Source organism: Phycodurus eques, chromosome 21 (genome assembly GCF_024500275.1).
Source record: "Phycodurus eques isolate BA_2022a chromosome 21, UOR_Pequ_1.1, whole genome shotgun sequence".
Lineage (NCBI taxonomy): Eukaryota > Metazoa > Chordata > Actinopteri > Syngnathiformes > Syngnathidae > Phycodurus > Phycodurus eques.
In genome coordinates, this window is record NC_084545.1 from 15762983 (window position 1) to 15779409 (window position 16427).

The 16427-nt window shown below is 44.4% G+C and overlaps 3 protein-coding genes across 4 annotated transcripts; 2 read left to right on the plus strand and 1 right to left on the minus strand.

The window, feature by feature from the left end:
- mix23 (mitochondrial matrix import factor 23) lies at window positions 1-11118 on the minus strand. Its single transcript, XM_061666316.1, has 5 exons — window positions 11056-11118; window positions 9545-9670; window positions 7620-7766; window positions 7467-7526; window positions 1-1197 (listed from the first exon to the last, which is right to left on the minus strand). The coding sequence occupies exons 1-5, from the start codon at window positions 11104-11106 to the stop codon at window positions 1147-1149; spliced, it is 435 nt and encodes a 144-aa protein (XP_061522300.1). The 5' UTR covers window positions 11107-11118; the 3' UTR covers window positions 1-1146.
- On the plus strand, window positions 2815-3900 carry LOC133396770 (cystatin-B-like). Its single transcript, XM_061666948.1, has 3 exons — window positions 2815-2939; window positions 3028-3129; window positions 3637-3900. The coding sequence occupies exons 1-3, from the start codon at window positions 2874-2876 to the stop codon at window positions 3763-3765; spliced, it is 297 nt and encodes a 98-aa protein (XP_061522932.1). The 5' UTR covers window positions 2815-2873; the 3' UTR covers window positions 3766-3900.
- Window positions 11119-11367: 249 nt separating the features above from the next.
- On the plus strand, window positions 11368-16427 carry fam162a (family with sequence similarity 162 member A). 2 transcript variants are annotated; one of them, XM_061666951.1, is made up of 5 exons: window positions 11368-11565; window positions 13073-13174; window positions 13243-13357; window positions 14270-14378; window positions 15011-16427. In XM_061666951.1, exons 2-5 carry the CDS (start codon window positions 13117-13119, stop codon window positions 15125-15127), a joined length of 399 nt encoding a protein of 132 aa, XP_061522935.1. In that variant the 5' UTR covers window positions 11368-11565; window positions 13073-13116; the 3' UTR covers window positions 15128-16427. The 2 variants fall into 2 exon arrangements, with proteins under 2 accessions (XP_061522935.1, XP_061522934.1); XM_061666950.1 differs by lacking the exon at window positions 11368-11565 and adding an exon at window positions 11809-11919.

The window sequence follows — 16427 nt, forward strand, 5'->3', positions numbered from 1 at the left end:
CCGGCTCGTAAAACTCACAATATCAGGAATTCAAAAAATGACAATACTGTAAAGAAAGCGGCCCAGATTTTGCAGGCCATAAATGTTCCAAACGAAGTGTCCCGATCTTGACTGAGCCACGGAGTCCATTTTACACAGGAAAAGAATCTCACGGCACACCATGAAGCAAAAATGTGAATACTCAAATAATGATCATCTTATTTTCATTTACAAATGTACTCGGTGTGAAATCTGGACCCGTTTAATTAAACACAAAGCTGGAAGCCATGACTCGTTCTCTTGTTGATTTGCAACAAGTGGATAGACCGGCACCTTCTGCCATCTAATGGACAGGTATTGCAATTGTTCTGCCTAACACTTTATGTGACTGGCATAGATAGCTGAAGCAAGATATATTTATGATTCATGAAGAATAATCCACCCCTCCATCCTCTTAACTGCTTATCCTCACCAGGGCCGTGGGCGTGGTGGCGCCTATCTCAGTTGACTTCGGGCGAAAGGTTGGGTAAACCCCGAACTGGTCACCACCCAAACGCAGGCCACATATAAACAACCATTCGCACCTATGGACAATTTAGAGTCTTCAATTAACCTACCATGCATATTTTGGGAATGGGGGAGGACCCAGAGAAAAACCACGCAGGCACGTCGAGAGCATCCAAACTCCATGCGGGGAGGCCGCATTTAAACCCGGGACCGCAGAACTGTGAGCCAGATTTGCTAACCAGTAGTCCAACGTGCTGATGAAGAAGAATGTTCTGACAATTAAAGGCACACGATCTGATGATCTGTCACAGCACACGAGTACGCTAGTAGCCACCCTGGTTGAGGAGCTGAGTGACAGCAGAAAAGCTTGCCAAAACTTGTGTTGAACAGTGACTTTGACTAAATGCATCATCACACAGACAAGGATTGTTTTTGAAAACATTTCAGTATTGTTTATAAAATATATGTTTTTTTTGTACAATGTGTGTCATCAAATCACATGCGCGCTTAGAAGGAAAGATGGCCGTTTAAAAGACAATCACAGACAGGAATGAGCAAAACGAGGGAAAGAGACATATGAGCGGTCATTCCGGAGCCAAGATGGCGGCAGCGTGGTCACAGTTTCTGGATCAGTCTCAGTCATTCGGATGGAACTAAGCCTCACTTCACCTTGGGCGGCGTGTAGTGAATTCGGCACCTTTCGTTAAAAACCTGAAACAGAGAGGAAATATTTAGACTGTAACGTTCGCACTAGCCAACGATAAGGTTGCTACCGTTGCCGGATAGGGACAAAGGGTCTCATTTACGAACCGTGTAAGCACAGATTTGTGCTTACATCGCGCATACGCACGTTTGACACACAAACTTGTGATTATCAATATGTTCGTACTCTGTGAACAAATTGAGAACACCCTCAGACCAGGAGTATGCACACACTGTCACATCCTATATCAGTTTCTGTGAAGAGGTTTGTGTACCAACAAAATCGTTCCTGGGAATTACAATCGCTCAGGACCTGAAGTGGGCGACCGACATCAACTCCGTCCTCCAAAAGGCCCAGCGGAGGACGTACTTCCTGCGGCTTCTGAGAAAGCGCGGCCTGCCGCCGAGACGGTTCTACACAGCGGTCATCGAATCGGTCCCGTGTTCTTCCATCACGGTCTGGTTCGGCGCCGCTACAAAAAAGGACAAACTCCGACTGCGACGGACAATCAAAACTGCTGAAAGGATTGTCGGTACCCCCCTACCCGCCCTCGAGGACTCGCACGCTGCCAGAACTAAGACAAGGGCGTGCAAAATCCTCTCGGACCCTCCGCGCCCCGGTCACCGGCTCTTCCCCTCAGGTAGGCGCTACCGTTCGACGCAAACTAGAACTAGTAGACATTCCGACAGCTTCTTCCCTCTTGCGATCAACTTCTTAAACACCTAACCTATAATTCCATGACAACAAGCTGGCAATTTTTTGACTTGAGTTCGTTGTCACATTTCTGTGGGGCCAATTATGTATTACTTGTGCACTCACTGCAGTTGTCTCGCCATACTGCACTATTTGCATATACTGGCCACTCGTGCCAGAGTAGCATCTGCTCCATTTGCACACGGATTGAGGAGTATCTGTAACATTTGCACAACCGACATTGCCCCAGATGATCGCACTACTCGTCACTTTAAACCGCATCCACTCCTTGAAGTCTCGGCGCCCTTTGCACAATGGTCATTGCACCGGACTATTGCAATATGAGTCATTCGAACTGCTCTAAGTGCTAGAGGACTCTGCATCTTTTTGCACAATTGTTTTTTTGTCAATGTCTTTATGTCTCCAAAGTGTTCTGTAATTTGACCGTCTGTTGTACTCGAGCGGCTCCAACGACCGGAGACAAATTCCTTGTGTGTTTTGGACATACTTGGCAAATAAAGATGATTCTGATAATGCAGATCACTTTTTGGAAAAAAAACCCAACCCTGTCAAACACCCAAAATGCACAACGTATTGATACACGGTCAATCCATTCATCCATTTTCTTCCGGTTATCTGAGGTCAGGTCGCCGGGGCAGTAGGTGTAACAGGAAAGCCCAGACTTCCCTCTCCCCAGCCACTTCATCCAGCTCTTCCGGGGGTGATTACAAGGCGGATATATATATATATATATATATATATATATATATATATTGGTAGAACGAAACGAAAAAAATCTCATCGATTTTAAGTGTAGAAGATAAAAGATAAATCTGCAGGTTGAATAGTCTCACGCGTTTCCGTGTGGTTGGAATTAACCACACCCCCCACCTCCGCGCGTCAGTGGTACGGCCCAACAGTCACATGATAAAGACGCGAGTGTTGACGCACTCAGCGGAGTTGCGTTGACTTGCGTTGCTCTGCTTCCAACATGATGTGCGGAGGGCTTTCAGACGCTCAAAATGCCCATGCAGAGATTCAAAAAATAAGCGACACCGTGAGTATCCCGTTTTGTTGTTGTTGTTGCTGCTACTTGCTTTGAAAGTACACGAAAGAGAAATAAACGATTCACAAATGGCTTCCAGGTGAAGCCTCAAGCTGAGCAGAAAACTGGCAATACTTACGACGTCTTTGTCGCGAAGATTTACAGCTCTCAAGTTGTGGCCGGGACGAACTACTTCATCAAGGTACGCACAGCATCAATCATACCATCTTTCGGATCAGGATTATTATGACTCGTGTATACAAACTGGGCAATGTGGATCCTTGTTTTCCCAAGAACAAGATGTTTGCCAGCAAATGTCTTCTTTGAATAAAACGCAATGATGATCAATCTTTCTTGGAGGGCTACGGAAGTCTGAGAATATTCACTCTTGAAAGACTGAATTCAGAGGATTTGGACAATTTTAAATTCAAGTCTCTCAATGATTAATCAATGAGTTATTGATTAATCTGATAATCGATTTAATTGTTGCACCACTATGATTTGCAACAAGATAAATGTCAATATTTTTCAAATGTACTTTTTAATTATTTGCATCAAAACACCAAAACAACGGGAACATTTTTGAATCGTCGTTATTAAGCCACAAATGGACTCGCCCCGCCCACTTGGGATCAAATCGGGGAACTAAAATGTGTTTTTGGAACCCCTGCCGCCTGTTCCGAACGTTGGCGTCCAACTTTTGTTGCAGGTGCACGTGGGAGGAGACGACTACGTGCACATTCGCGTCTTCCAAAGTCTGCCGCACGTCGGGGCGGGAGCGGAGCTGACCGCCATCCAGGTGTCCAAGAGACTCGACGACGCCATTGAGTACTTCTGAGCGGCGCACCAAGAGAAGACGGGCCCTGTTCATCGATGCGGCAACGAGCGCATTGTAAACCCCAACAATACGGCATAATAATGTGCCAAGTATTGCAGACGGGACCATTTTAATAAATACAAAAAAAAAAAAAAAGATTGATATTCTGCTGTGTGATTTCAAAAGCGTGACATATATATGTATATATCACATAAACAGACCGATAAAGGAGAATCTATAATCATATACAATGATGAATTGCACAAAGGCCAATTCCAACAAAGTTGGGACATTGTGTAAAATGTCAAAAACAGAACGCATGATTCGCAAATCCTTTTTAACCTATATTCAATCGAATACAAAGACAAGCTGTTAACTTTGTATTTTTTTGCAAATAACATTTTGGCCAAAATGTTCAGATTTCCACTTTGGTTGCATCGGAACATAACACCATTGACGCATTGACGCAGGGCGGTCTGAACAATGCACACTGCATTTTTCAGATTTTACTTTTTTTGGTTACAATTTTGAAACCAATTTATCAGTTCCGTTCCACTTTACAATGATGTGATTATTTGTGTTGATCAATCACATACAATCTCAATAAAAAAAAAAAAAAAAAAAACTTTACATCTGCGGTTGTAACGTGGCAAAATGTGAAAAAGTTCAGGGGTAGGAATACTTTTTTTAAGGCACTATAGCATATAGGGAAGAAAGAATGTAGTATCAAGGGCGTTGCTGCATGGTCGTGAGTAATAGAACGTCTGTCACAATAGTTGCGGATGGATGGATGTGCAGTGTGTGTACAGAAAACAAAATCATTTCGCACATTCAACAACAACAAGCCGTGGTTCACTGCTAAACTTAAGCAGCTCCGCCAAGCTAAGGAGAACGCATCTCAGAGCGGGGACAGGGCCCTGTATCATCGAGCCAGAAACCAGCTTACTAAAGAAATTAACATTGCAAAGAGGATCTATGCAGCAAAGTTGGAAAAACAGTTGAGCGCGAACGACTCAGTCTCAGTCAGTCTGGCGTGCATTCCAATCGCTGACTAATTCCAAGCGACGATCCCCCCAAGCTGAGAACAATAGCACACTAGCCAACAACTTGAATACCTTCTACTGCAGATTTGAAAAGGACAGTCTCACACCACACACCCACCCGGCCGCACCCGCGACCACAACCACAACCACACGTCTGACTTCTGAGTTTCCATCCATGAACAGGATGTGAGACGCATCTTCAAACAACAGAAGATTAACAAAGCGGCAGGACCGGACCATGTGTCCCCATCCTGCCTCAAAGTCTGCGCGGACCAGCTCGCTCCAGTCTTCACTCAGATCTTCAACAGATCTTTGGAAATGTGCGAAGTTCCATCCTGTTTCAAACGCTCCACCGTCATTCCAGTCCCCAAGAAACCTGCAATCTCTGGTCTGAACGACTACAGGCCTGTCGCTTTGACATCTGCGGTCATGAAGTCCTTTGAACGTCTCGTGCCGGACCACCTCGAGAGCGTCACAGGTCCCCTGCCGGATCCCCTGCGGTTTGCCTACCGAGCGAACAGGTCTGCGGATGATGCAGTCAACATGGGACTGCACTTCATCCTAGAACACCTCGACAGTGCAGGGACCTACGTGAGGATCCTGTTCGTGGACTTCAGCTAAGCGTTCAACACCATCATCCCTGAACTCCTTTCATTCAAGCTTCTCCAGCTCATCGTCTCGCCTGCCATCTGCCAGTGGATTTACAGCTTTCTGACGGGCAGGACACAGCAGGTCAGGCCGGGGGAGACCACCTCATCCACACGCAGCATCAGCACCGGGGCGCCCCAAGGTTGTGTCCTCTCTCCGCCGCTCTTCTCTCTCTACACGAACGACCGCACCTCAGCGAACCCGACTGTCAAACTCCTGAAGTTTGCAGATGACACCGCTGTCATCGGCCTCATCGAGGACGGCGACGAGTCCGCATATCGACAGGAAGCGGAGCGGCCGGAGCCGCGGTGCGGCCGACGCGACCCGGAGCCGAACACGCTCGAGACGGTAGAGATGATTGTGGACTTCGTGAGGCATCCTTCGCCACGGGTGCCCCTCACGTTGTCCGGCTGCCTTGTGTCAACCGTCGAGACCTTCGAGTTCCTGGGAATTACAATCTCTCAGGACCTGAAGTGGGCGACCGACATCAACTCCGTCCTCCAAAAGGCCCAGCGGAGGACGTACTTCCTGCGGCTTCTGAGAAAGCGCGGCCTGCCGCCGAGACGGTTCTACACAGCGGTCATCGAATCGGTCCCGTGTTCTTCCATCACGGTCTGGTTCGGCGCCGCTACAAAAAAGGACAAACTCCGACTGCGACGGACAATCAAAACTGCTGAAAGGATTGTCGGTACCCCCCTACCCGCCCTCGAGGACTCGCACGCTGCCAGAACTAAGACAAGGGCGTGCAAAATCCTCTCGGACCCTCCGCGCCCCGGTCACCGGCTCTTCCGGCTCCTTCCCTCAGGTAGGCGCTACCGTTCGACGCAAACTAGAACTAGTAGACATTCCGACAGCTTCTTCCCTCTTGCGATAAACTTCTTAAACGTCCAACCTATAATTCCATTACAACAAGCTGGCAATTTTTTGACTTGAGTTGGTTGTCACATTCGTGTGGGGCCAATTACGTATGACTCGTGCACTCACTGTAGTTGTCTCGCCATGCTGCACTATTTGCATATACTGGCCACTCGTGCCAGAGTAGCATTTGCTCCATTTGCACACTGATTGAGGAGTATCTGTCACATTTGCACAACCGACATTGCCCCAGATGATCGCACTACTCGTCACTTTAAACCGCATACACTCCTTGAAATCTCGGCGCCCTTTGCACAATGGTCATTGCACCAGACTATTGCAATATTAGTCATTCGAACTGCTCTAAGTGCTAGAGGACTGTGACAAAAAAACAATTGTGCAAAAAGATGCAATGTCTTTATGTCTCCAAAGTGTTCTGTAAATTGACTGTCTGTTCCGGTTATCTGAGGTCAGGTCTAAAATATATATATATTATATATATATATTTTTTTTTAATATTTCTATATAAAATATATATATAAATAAAAGAGCACAGACAATCCCCAAACGCTTTGACTGTCCAAAATCTTTTGGTATGCAGAAGCATTCAGAGTTCCTTTCACTGGACATTTCCAACTTTGTGGGAACTGTTTGGAAATGGCCCCTTCCTGTTTCAACATGACTGTGGAGCAGTGCACAAATCAAGGTCCACGAAGACACGGATGAGAGAGTTTGATGTGGATGAACTTGACTGACCTGCACAATCGTGACCTCAAACCTATCGAACACTTTTGGATGAATTAGAGCGCAGACTGAGAGCCAGGCCTTCTCGTCCAACCTCACAAATGTGCTTCTGGAAAAATGGTAATTCCCATAAATACACTCCTAAACCTGTGGGAAAACCTTCCCGGAAGAGTATAAAGCGGTAGTAACTCCAGGGGGGGGGGGGGGGGACTGATGCCATATTAAACCCTATGGATTCATTCAGAAGTGCTTCTATTGAAAGCTACACACCAAAGAATGCACCACAAAGTATACCGTGTACGGTTTAAATTTAGGCCATATTGCCCAGCCCTATCGTATGGTAGATGTTTTAATATCGCATTAAGATGTCTATCGTGATATCGCACAGCGCTAAAATGTTACATTACATTAGCGGTTGATTTAATTTCATACCTTAAGACTTCTATCGTTGACGACTTCCTCGACGTTCAGCTCAGACTGCATGAGCTTGAGCTGGAGAGAAAAAAAAAGATGGATTCGCGTTTTATGAGCAGAAACCATGGAAATATCCATATCAGTAAATATTGGAAGAGGAAACAAAATGACTTTGGTCTGCTCCTTCCTGAGCTGTTTCATGACAGCCATGTCGGCGCCGTCCTTCGCTCTTGCCTCGCGCAGTTGCCCCACCACTTCGGACGTGCGCGTGATGCACGCCTTGATGGCTTTGTCCCGGCTGAGCTGGGCCTCCATCATCTGCGTTATCAAGGAAGGACCTTCAAACCAACAGCTCTCAGAAGGGGACATATGACACATTTTCTTTTGAATGGCTTGTATGCAAATAGTCTCTGGAGTTCCTGCCCACCCATCAAGTGTGAAATTAAACCAAGCGGTAGTAGTTACCGCAATTTCTCGTGTATAATGTGCATTCCCCCCCCCCCCCCCCCGCCCAAAAAAAAAATTGTCAAAAGTCAATAACACGCATTATACATAGGTATACAAGCAAATGGGGGGGGGGGGGGGGAAACGTTCACATTTCATAAATGTATGCCGCCATCTAGTGGTTATGAAAAAGCTGTACACTTTCATTCCAAAATGCCAGCGCCACCATGTGGCTATAAAAAAGGTGTAGCCTACACTTTCATTCCAATATGACAGTACGTATGACTGCATATATGTATAGTTGTGGTCAACAAGTTTACATACCGTGGCAGAATTTGTGAACTGTTTTGTTTGTTTGTTTGTTTTTATAAATATGATGGAACAACAACCATCATTAATTTATTTATGGCTATGTTTTGTTTAATGATCATGCTTTTCTGAAATGCTTGACCGTTTCATTTGAAACATTAAAATAAAATTAAATGCGTTTTGCCTGGTCCATGTTTTCTTCAAAGAATTGTACCCATCTTAGAAATTCTGCCTGGGTAATCGAACATATGAGCACAACTGTGTGTTTTCTCATTTACTAAATAAAAGTAGGGCTGTGAATTTCAAAAGAAGAGCAAGTAAATTTGTTTAAAAAAGGATTACGTGTTCAAATAAAGTGCTTAACTTCAGAATAATTATTTGAAAAAAAACTAACAAAAGACAGATAATACTTCATGTTTTGATCATATGGGTAGAAGCAAAATCATGCATTGTAAAAATGCATGATACATAGGTAGAAGGGTTTTCCAGAATTTGGGGGTCAACTTTGGGGGTGCGCATTATACACGAGAAATTACGGCCTTTCACTGCCCATTTCTGAAAACGTGTCTATGAACGAGCCGTCCTGAATTTTGCCCCACTGTGACATGACGGGTTTTGCATAACCACCCCCACACCAAGTTAGAGTGGGTGAAGAGCGCGTTTGTGTGAGTGCATACGTTTTAATAGGCTTTTACAACACAGGTACTGTATTCAGTGTTACCCACATAGACATTTATTGGTGGTGGGCCGCCACTAATATATATTTTATATACACATATTTTTTTGTAATAATCCAATTTTGTAACCATCGTATTCACTGTCTTTTGCTGCGCAGACATTGTGCCACTCTGCTCCTTGTATGCACCTGCTAATCGATACCACCACGTTCCTTTCTGATACTGCAAATACAGCACCTCGAATGACTGAAGTATCGAAAGTATCGCTATTTAAATTTAAGAGTCGAATTTAGACCATCAAATCTGGTATCGGAGGCATCGACATTTCCGACAGTAAATCACGAGACGTGATCTCCGCGGCATTCTGCCTGCGGTGACAACTTATGCCGTATGCGCGTCACGTGTCGGATAGGGGCCCGCGCGGCCCAATGCGTCTGTCATGTGATGCAATGTGGGCGCTGTCACCCACGCAAGCGGGAGTATAAAGAGGCCTTAAGACGGGCTAATTTCAACAAGACATAAAATAGAGTGTTAGCGAGGATGTGTAAAGTATCCTATAACACTTTATCCTTGGAGTATTTTAATGAAGACATGGTATCACACCTAGGAACTGTTTAAATTGTGAGGGGGCATAATACATCTCCTTTAAACTGCGACGACACTCACTGATTTATACAGTTGCTTGCAAGTTTGCGTAGCATCCACTTTGCCCGAAAAGGAGACCGTGGGAACGGTGGTGTTCAGGGCATGGACAATGCGATCGTCCATGGTACGCATCAGCTTCAGCACCTCCTTCAAGACAGAAAAGGGCCATAAAACCACTAAACGAAATTTCAGATCGTAACTATATCTAATGTCTTGTATATCAAACAGTACCTTTTTTCAAATCTCTCTCTCTCTATCTATATATATATATATATATATATATATATATATATATATATATATATAAAAATGGACTTTGAGCTTCAATTCTTTCCATAGATTTTTGATTGGATTCAAGTCAGGTGATTGGCCGGGCCATTCTAGCAGCTTTATTTTATTTTGTTTTAAGACTTCACACCGATCTGATCGGCATCGGCCAATAATTAGCATTTTATGCTGATCAGTAATATATTAATCAGATTGTGGTAGGGATAAGAAATAATACTGAAGCCTTGGAAAAACTGGGAAATGCATCTGGCCTGATCACACTTCCTTGTTGAGTGACGATGTCTGCCGCTCCCAGACAGTCTTCGAGGGACACACACACAAATGCACATATCTACTGACGCTCACGCTTGAACGGAACACGCGTAAAAGTGATGATTAAAAGTGTTCTTTTAATTGTTATTTGGGACAGTCAACCCATTTGAAAATTTCTGGTTTGAGTTGTTATCACCAAATTTAGTATTATTGTTTTTATGAATAACAAGAGTTCCATTATGTTGTGCATCTTGGTGGGTAAAAGATGTTTGACGTATTTTTGATAGAAGAATTTGCATTATTTGTGCGTACGCATGGTCTAAGGATGTTCCAAATTTGTTCGCAGAGTACGAACTAAAGCCAAGTAAGAACGTATTAATAATTCGCAGGTTCGTGTGTCGGCACGATTTAAGCACATATTTGTGCGTACGCACGGTTAGTGAATCAGAATCCACTTTATTCGCCAAGTATGTCCAAAAAACACACAAGGAATTTGTCTCCGGTCGTTGGAGCCGCTCGAGTACGACAACAGACAGTCAACTGACAGAGAACACTTTGGAGACAGAAAGACATTGACGAAAACAGTCCAATGTCCATTCGAAAGTGTATCTCTGAGTCGAACCTTTTCAAAATCTCAGACAAACTAAGCGATTGGACGACAAGGCGCCGCATTAAGGTCATATTTGGGAAAATGCAGTATGTCACGTTTGAGACGAGGGCAAAATGCTACATGACCAGAGAGAGCAAATCACAAGCGTTACTCTTTACTCTTCTGTGGTGTGTCGAATCTTAATGACATTTGTTGGTCCTGCTTTGTGCCACTTTTAAGTCACACATTAAGTTCAAGAAGGGTCAAATTTGTCGGTGAATTACGTGTAAGAAAAAAAAAAAACACACACGAACGACCTCTAAACTGTCTCCACCTGGGGCCTCGAAGGGTGTCTACGGCGCAAAAGGTTTACGAGAACGAAAGAATAATCTTCTCCAATTACCTGAAACATGGAAAAGTCCTCACAGTTTAATGTTCCGTCGGGCGCCGCCATTGTGGACCATGCGGTCCTCTCAAATAAGGGTGTTCAACGCAGAGCCTTTTTGTACATTTTGGCATGTTCACGAACGTTTAGTCTCTATAATAAATTATTCGAACTCAAACATTTTTTTTATTTGTGTTATTGCTGTAAACAGTGACCTTGTCAACGAATTTAATAAGAAATCTGTGTGTGTTTGTATGCGTGTGCGTGCGTGTGTGTGTTTTAAACAGGCAAATAATACGGACAACAGGTATGGAAATGTGGTCCTTTGGGGAGATATGACTAGGTAGAAACAACATAGCGCTTTCGAGCTGCGTACCTACGGTGGGGCTAAACTAGGCGGAGCAAAGTCATCAGCGCATTCCACGTGTGTGTGGACGACAGCAAAAAAAAAATAATAATAATAAGGATGTCGCCACCCTGACAACGCCATAAAACTACGAAAGGTCAACTGAGAGTAACCTTTCACAGGTGTGTATGTCTATCTATCTAGATAAATACACACAAACAAATTGTATATATTGATAGCGCACACTTTGGCGTTGAATAAAAGAAAGTGTACCTCATGAAAATCGTTTGAGAAATGAGTTAAAGTTACGACATAATTTCAATGTCCATGCATTGCCTTTAATGGGAACGGCGACCTCCCCAACATGGCCGCCATATAGTCATGTCAGGGTGAATCGAGTATTCATATCTATGCGCTAGGCTAGGAGCTTGACTTTCAGTAGCGGACGGCGTGATGTGTTGATACGCACGTCGGAACACAGACAACAAACAGTATGAATTTGTTCAGATCCCGACTTTCTTTCGGAAACCTTTTCGGTTCGTATGAATTTAAATTAGTTATGTGTTTTTCGAGATTGTAGGTTAGTGAGTGTTGACTTCATGGTCTGTTTTAGTTAGCTATTGTAACTTCCCGGTAGAGCAATGTAGTGACACACTTTATTTTAAGGCATTTTTTTTGCTTCACTGCTTTACCTAAACGTTGATAGCGACTGTATGTTGACTACTTTTGAAAAAAAGCGACCTTTTATATAAGGTTCACACAGCAACATCAGACTTTGCACGTTACTTTATTTTGTAATTGTTTTTTTTTTTATTGATGTTCATGCCATACTGGAAAAAAAATCACAAGTTACTATTTACTCAGTAATTGAGCAATAATTTCACTGTGTACTTTTTACTCTGAAGTAATTTTTTGGAGGACTACTTTTTACTTTTACTTGAGTCACATTATTGTCAAGTAACAGTACTCTTACTTGAGTACAATATTTGGCTATTCTACCCACGTCTGGAGCGGACATGAGGCAAATGTAATTCTTATCTTAAATTTGTACAACCCCAATTCCAATGAAGTTGGGACGTTGTGTTAAACATAAATAAAAACAGAATACAATGATTTGCAAATCATGTACAACCTGTATTTAATTGACTACGCTACAAAGATATTGAATGTTGAAACTGTCAAGTTGTTGAAACAATCAAGTTGATCAGTTTGCATGTCTGTACTGTACAGTAATGGGAAAAGCCATAGACATGCTAACGGAAATTAGCACCGACGTTAGGGTCATTATAAAGCTTCGGTCAACACAAAGGGAGCAGCCCGGAATGTTATATACTTATCCTCTGTTATGATAACTATTAATGACACACGCCTAGTTGGAAGGGACAAACTGAAGTTGTACACAACGTGTCGCGTTAACTAATGCTCTCAAATGTAGTAATATTAATTCACAATAAGTTAAAACCTATTCATAAAATCACAGTTTTTAATATTTTTGATCTCGGCTCGTTTGACGGAGGACGCTTCCCCGTAGATATGAACGTGACTGGTTTCTCGACACGCACTCTGGGACTGACCATATCAGCCTGAAGTCACCCGAGATTGGTTCCGGCGGTCCTGCGACCCTCCTGAGGGGCAGAATGCACAGAAGGGAGGCTTTCCTCTGGGGTTGTAAAGCATTTTTCTGCACAGGTCCGAGGTGCAGACGTGCCACAGAAGCGTGGAACCTCAGGGGGATGTGCAATAAGCCGCAGGAGGTCAAAGCAGAGTCTCCAGCTGCTGCTCCAGCACAAAGTGACGCACGCACGCACGCACGCACGCACGCACACGCACACAATATGACAGGCATGTTCTTTTGGCAGACTCCCCTCGTCTCGGCTTCAAGATCCCGGGCTACAGACCCTCGGAACTGGACAAGAAGATGCTGCTCTGGTCAGGACGCTACAAGACAGCCGACCAGATCCCTGAGCTGGTATCGTAAGTGGACTCATCCTGTTTGGCTGTGTTTTGTCCACGAGTAACATCACAGGGTAGGGGGGAGGGGGCGGGGGACCGGGCACGGGGGACCTCATTTCAAAGGGACCCTACGCTGATTTTCCGACAGGAGGGAAGAGGTGTGTTTGATTGGCTGCTGTGATAAGTTTCCAAATAGTGGCCTAAGGTTTTTTGTTTGTTTGTTTCTCAACCACAGATGGAATGGAGGCCACTGTGTATTTTGTTTTGCAATCATATAAAACAGTACATTATTCTGCAACAAAGAGTTTGAAACCAACCAATGAAAATTCAATGATCAACGTAATTAACTTACATATTTGGAAAATGACTACGTTATACTGTATGTTTAGTTAAAGAGGGCATCCTGCTCTCCTGGGGGTGGGGTGGCATTGGGTCCCTGCACCCTGAACTGGTTGCCAGCCAATCGCAGGGCACATAGAAACAAACAACCATTCGCACCGACGGGCAATTTAGAGTCTTCAATCAAGCTACCACGCATTTTTTTGGGATGTGGGAGGAAACCGGAGTACCCGGAGAAAAACCACTCGGGCACGGGAAGAACATGCAAACTCCACTAATTGATGACAACTTTGCGGAATTCATTTGAGTTTTTCTGGAATGTAACCCCCGCCAAAAAATAGGATTTACCGTCGACACATTTGTGATATTATGACAGTCGGGTGCTGCTATCGAGATTGACGCCTGTTTCAGACAATGAGACATTGATCAAATGAAACATTTGGAAACCAAAGTCACAGCGAGAGGAGTAGCCTCGTACATTGTGCATTTTTGCCTCAAAGTTATTTCCAACTCATGTTACTGAGATTGTAAGGAGTGTATTACTTAAGTTGCGTTAGTAATGACTTCAATGCATTTTGCGTGTGTGCGCCACAGGTTTGAAACGCTTGACGCTGCCAGAAACAAAGTGCGAGTGAAAGCCTGCTACGTGATGATGGCGGCCACAATCGGCGCCTGCTTGTTGATGGTTCTTCTGGGCAAACGGGTGAGCAGCGCTTTGTGTGTTTTCACACAATGACTCCTTTTGTGGGGGGGCGGGGGGGGATTTCGCTGCAAATCGAGCGGAACCTCCAAAGTCAAAACGCCTTACGGCTCGTGAAAATAAACATTTTGTTCCAATTCCCGTGAGTTCCATTGACAAATTTGTGGACCAAATGAATTTGGCTAATCCGTTTGCGCTGTGCAAAGTCCCTGTAAAGTAAACATCGAATCAATTTGACACGGCACAGCGAACAGTGTTGTTAACAAGCCTACCAAATTCGGATGAATAAAAAAAGAATCAAGGATGTAAAATGATGAAAACTCGAGACATCCCGAATGAGACGCTCTCGCAGGCTAACGAGATGTCCGGCGGCGCAGGGGCTTCTTGTTCCAGACGTGCAAATCGCCATTTTGAACTCAAAATAGGCTGTTTTGTACCCCTTCAACACTGGCATCGAGATCCATTCCACACATCCGACATCTGCCATAAAGAAACAAATCTGTGATGCGGTCAATCGGCAACCTCGATATAATGACGGATGCCTGTGGTGTATTTCGCCTCCTCATTTGTCATTGTGTTGGATTTTGGAGCTTCCTTCGTACTGCGCGACAAAGTGTTGCTTTTGTCCGCTTCAGGCTGCCGGCAGAAACGAGTCCCTGACGGGTCAGAACATGGAGAGGAAGGCCAAATGGAAGGAGGAGCTACAGAGAGAGCAGGAAGGCGCCGTCGCCTTGCCCGGCAAGGCTCAATGATGCCGGGAGCACAACGCAACCGTAGAATCATCGGAAATTGGGAAGATGCACAGGCGCTAGACACAACGTATCTACGTCTGTCTTCAATGAATGAAAAGTGTTGGGTTGGAAACGTGTGACAGTATATTCACAAATAGTAGCCAGGGGTGCCATTTACTTAACTGCAGAAGGGAGGAGATTGATTACTTTTTTTTTTTTTTTTAAATAGACGTTTGGTATAATAGACCATATTACAGTTTCTGCCACACGTGGACTTAAACACAAAATGGCAAACATACACTATATTTGCTCCCCTGCCTTGAGTCACATGATATTGATATCCCATTCTAAATCCATATGGTTGAATATGATGTCGGTCAACTCTTGTGCGAAGACATCCAACAATTTTTGCCCATTCTTCCAGGAGCGTATTTGTGAGGTCACACACTGATGTTGGACGAGAAGGCCTGGTGTTGTATCAGGTTGAGGCCAGTCAAGTTCATCCAGTAGCGAATTCTCCCGTCCACGTCTTTATGGACTTTGCTTTGCGCACCGGTGCGCAGACATGTTGGAACAGGAAGGGGTCATCGCCAAACTGTTTGACCTCTTGCTATGCTGAAGCATTCGGAGTTCCTTTCACTGGAGCTCAGGGGGCTAATATTTTGGACATGTCCAACTTTGTGGGAACGGTTTGGAGATGGCGACTTCCTGTAACAACATGACTGTGCATCAGTGCACAAATCGAGGTTCATAAAGACACGGATGAGAGAGTTTGATGTGGATGAACTTGACTGGCCTGCACAATCCTGACCTCAACCCTGTACAACACTTTTGGATGAGTGAGAGTGGAGACTGAGAGCCAGGCCTTCTTGTCCAATATCAGTGTGTAACCTCACAAATGCGCTTCTGGAAAAATTGTCACAAATTCCCATTTTCCACACAATCGAATGTCTATTTGCATTCGATTGTGTCTGCGTGTGGTGGAATGCCCGGCAAGATCGAGCCCATTGGTTGTCATGGTAACAAAAGCCTGACTTGCCATTGGCTAAGCGGTGTTTGGGGCCGGGTTCGCTCACTGGCGTGAGACAGGGCCAGTGTATAAAATATGCTGTAATTCTTGTTTCTTTCGACAAAAGCATACCACAGGCATGTTTGACTCCTGAAACCGTTTGAAATTGAGTGAATGACACGCAGCGTGTCCACTATTTGAGGAAATTTGGTACGCTGCCTCAGGCAGTCATTTCAGGTTTCATCTGTGTTGTCTTGTTTGTACAAAGTAACAAATGACGCGAGTAATTTCATTAAAAGTAATTCTTGTCAA

What these genes read in the sequence shown, in the direction of transcription:
- LOC133396770 (XM_061666948.1), top strand. Translation starts at nt 2,874, where the DNA reads ATGATGTGCGGAGGGCTTTCAGACGCTCAAAATGCCCATGCAGAGATT. An exon ending in TTCAAAAAATAAGCGACACC is followed by an intron (nt 2,940 to 3,027) that starts GTGAGTATCCCG and finishes AATGGCTTCCAG; the next exon opens with GTGAAGCCTCAAGCTGAGCA. An exon ending in GGACGAACTACTTCATCAAG is followed by an intron (nt 3,130 to 3,636) that starts GTACGCACAGCA and finishes CTTTTGTTGCAG; the next exon opens with GTGCACGTGGGAGGAGACGA.
- mix23 (XM_061666316.1), bottom strand. Translation starts at nt 11,106, where the DNA reads ATGGCGGCGCCCGACGGAACATTAAACTGTGAGGACTTTTCCATGTTT. An exon ending in AGGACTTTTCCATGTTTCAG is followed by an intron (nt 9,671 to 11,055) that starts GTAATTGGAGAA and finishes TCTGTCTTGAAG; the next exon opens with GAGGTGCTGAAGCTGATGCG. An exon ending in GCAAGCAACTGTATAAATCA is followed by an intron (nt 7,767 to 9,544) that starts GTGAGTGTCGTC and finishes TTGATAACGCAG; the next exon opens with ATGATGGAGGCCCAGCTCAG.
- fam162a (XM_061666950.1), top strand. Translation starts at nt 11,877, where the DNA reads ATGAATTTGTTCAGATCCCGACTTTCTTTCGGAAACCTTTTCG. An exon ending in TTCTTTCGGAAACCTTTTCG is followed by an intron (nt 11,920 to 13,072) that starts GTTCGTATGAAT and finishes TTTTCTGCACAG; the next exon opens with GTCCGAGGTGCAGACGTGCC. An exon ending in AGCTGCTGCTCCAGCACAAA is followed by an intron (nt 13,175 to 13,242) that starts GTGACGCACGCA and finishes TTCTTTTGGCAG; the next exon opens with ACTCCCCTCGTCTCGGCTTC.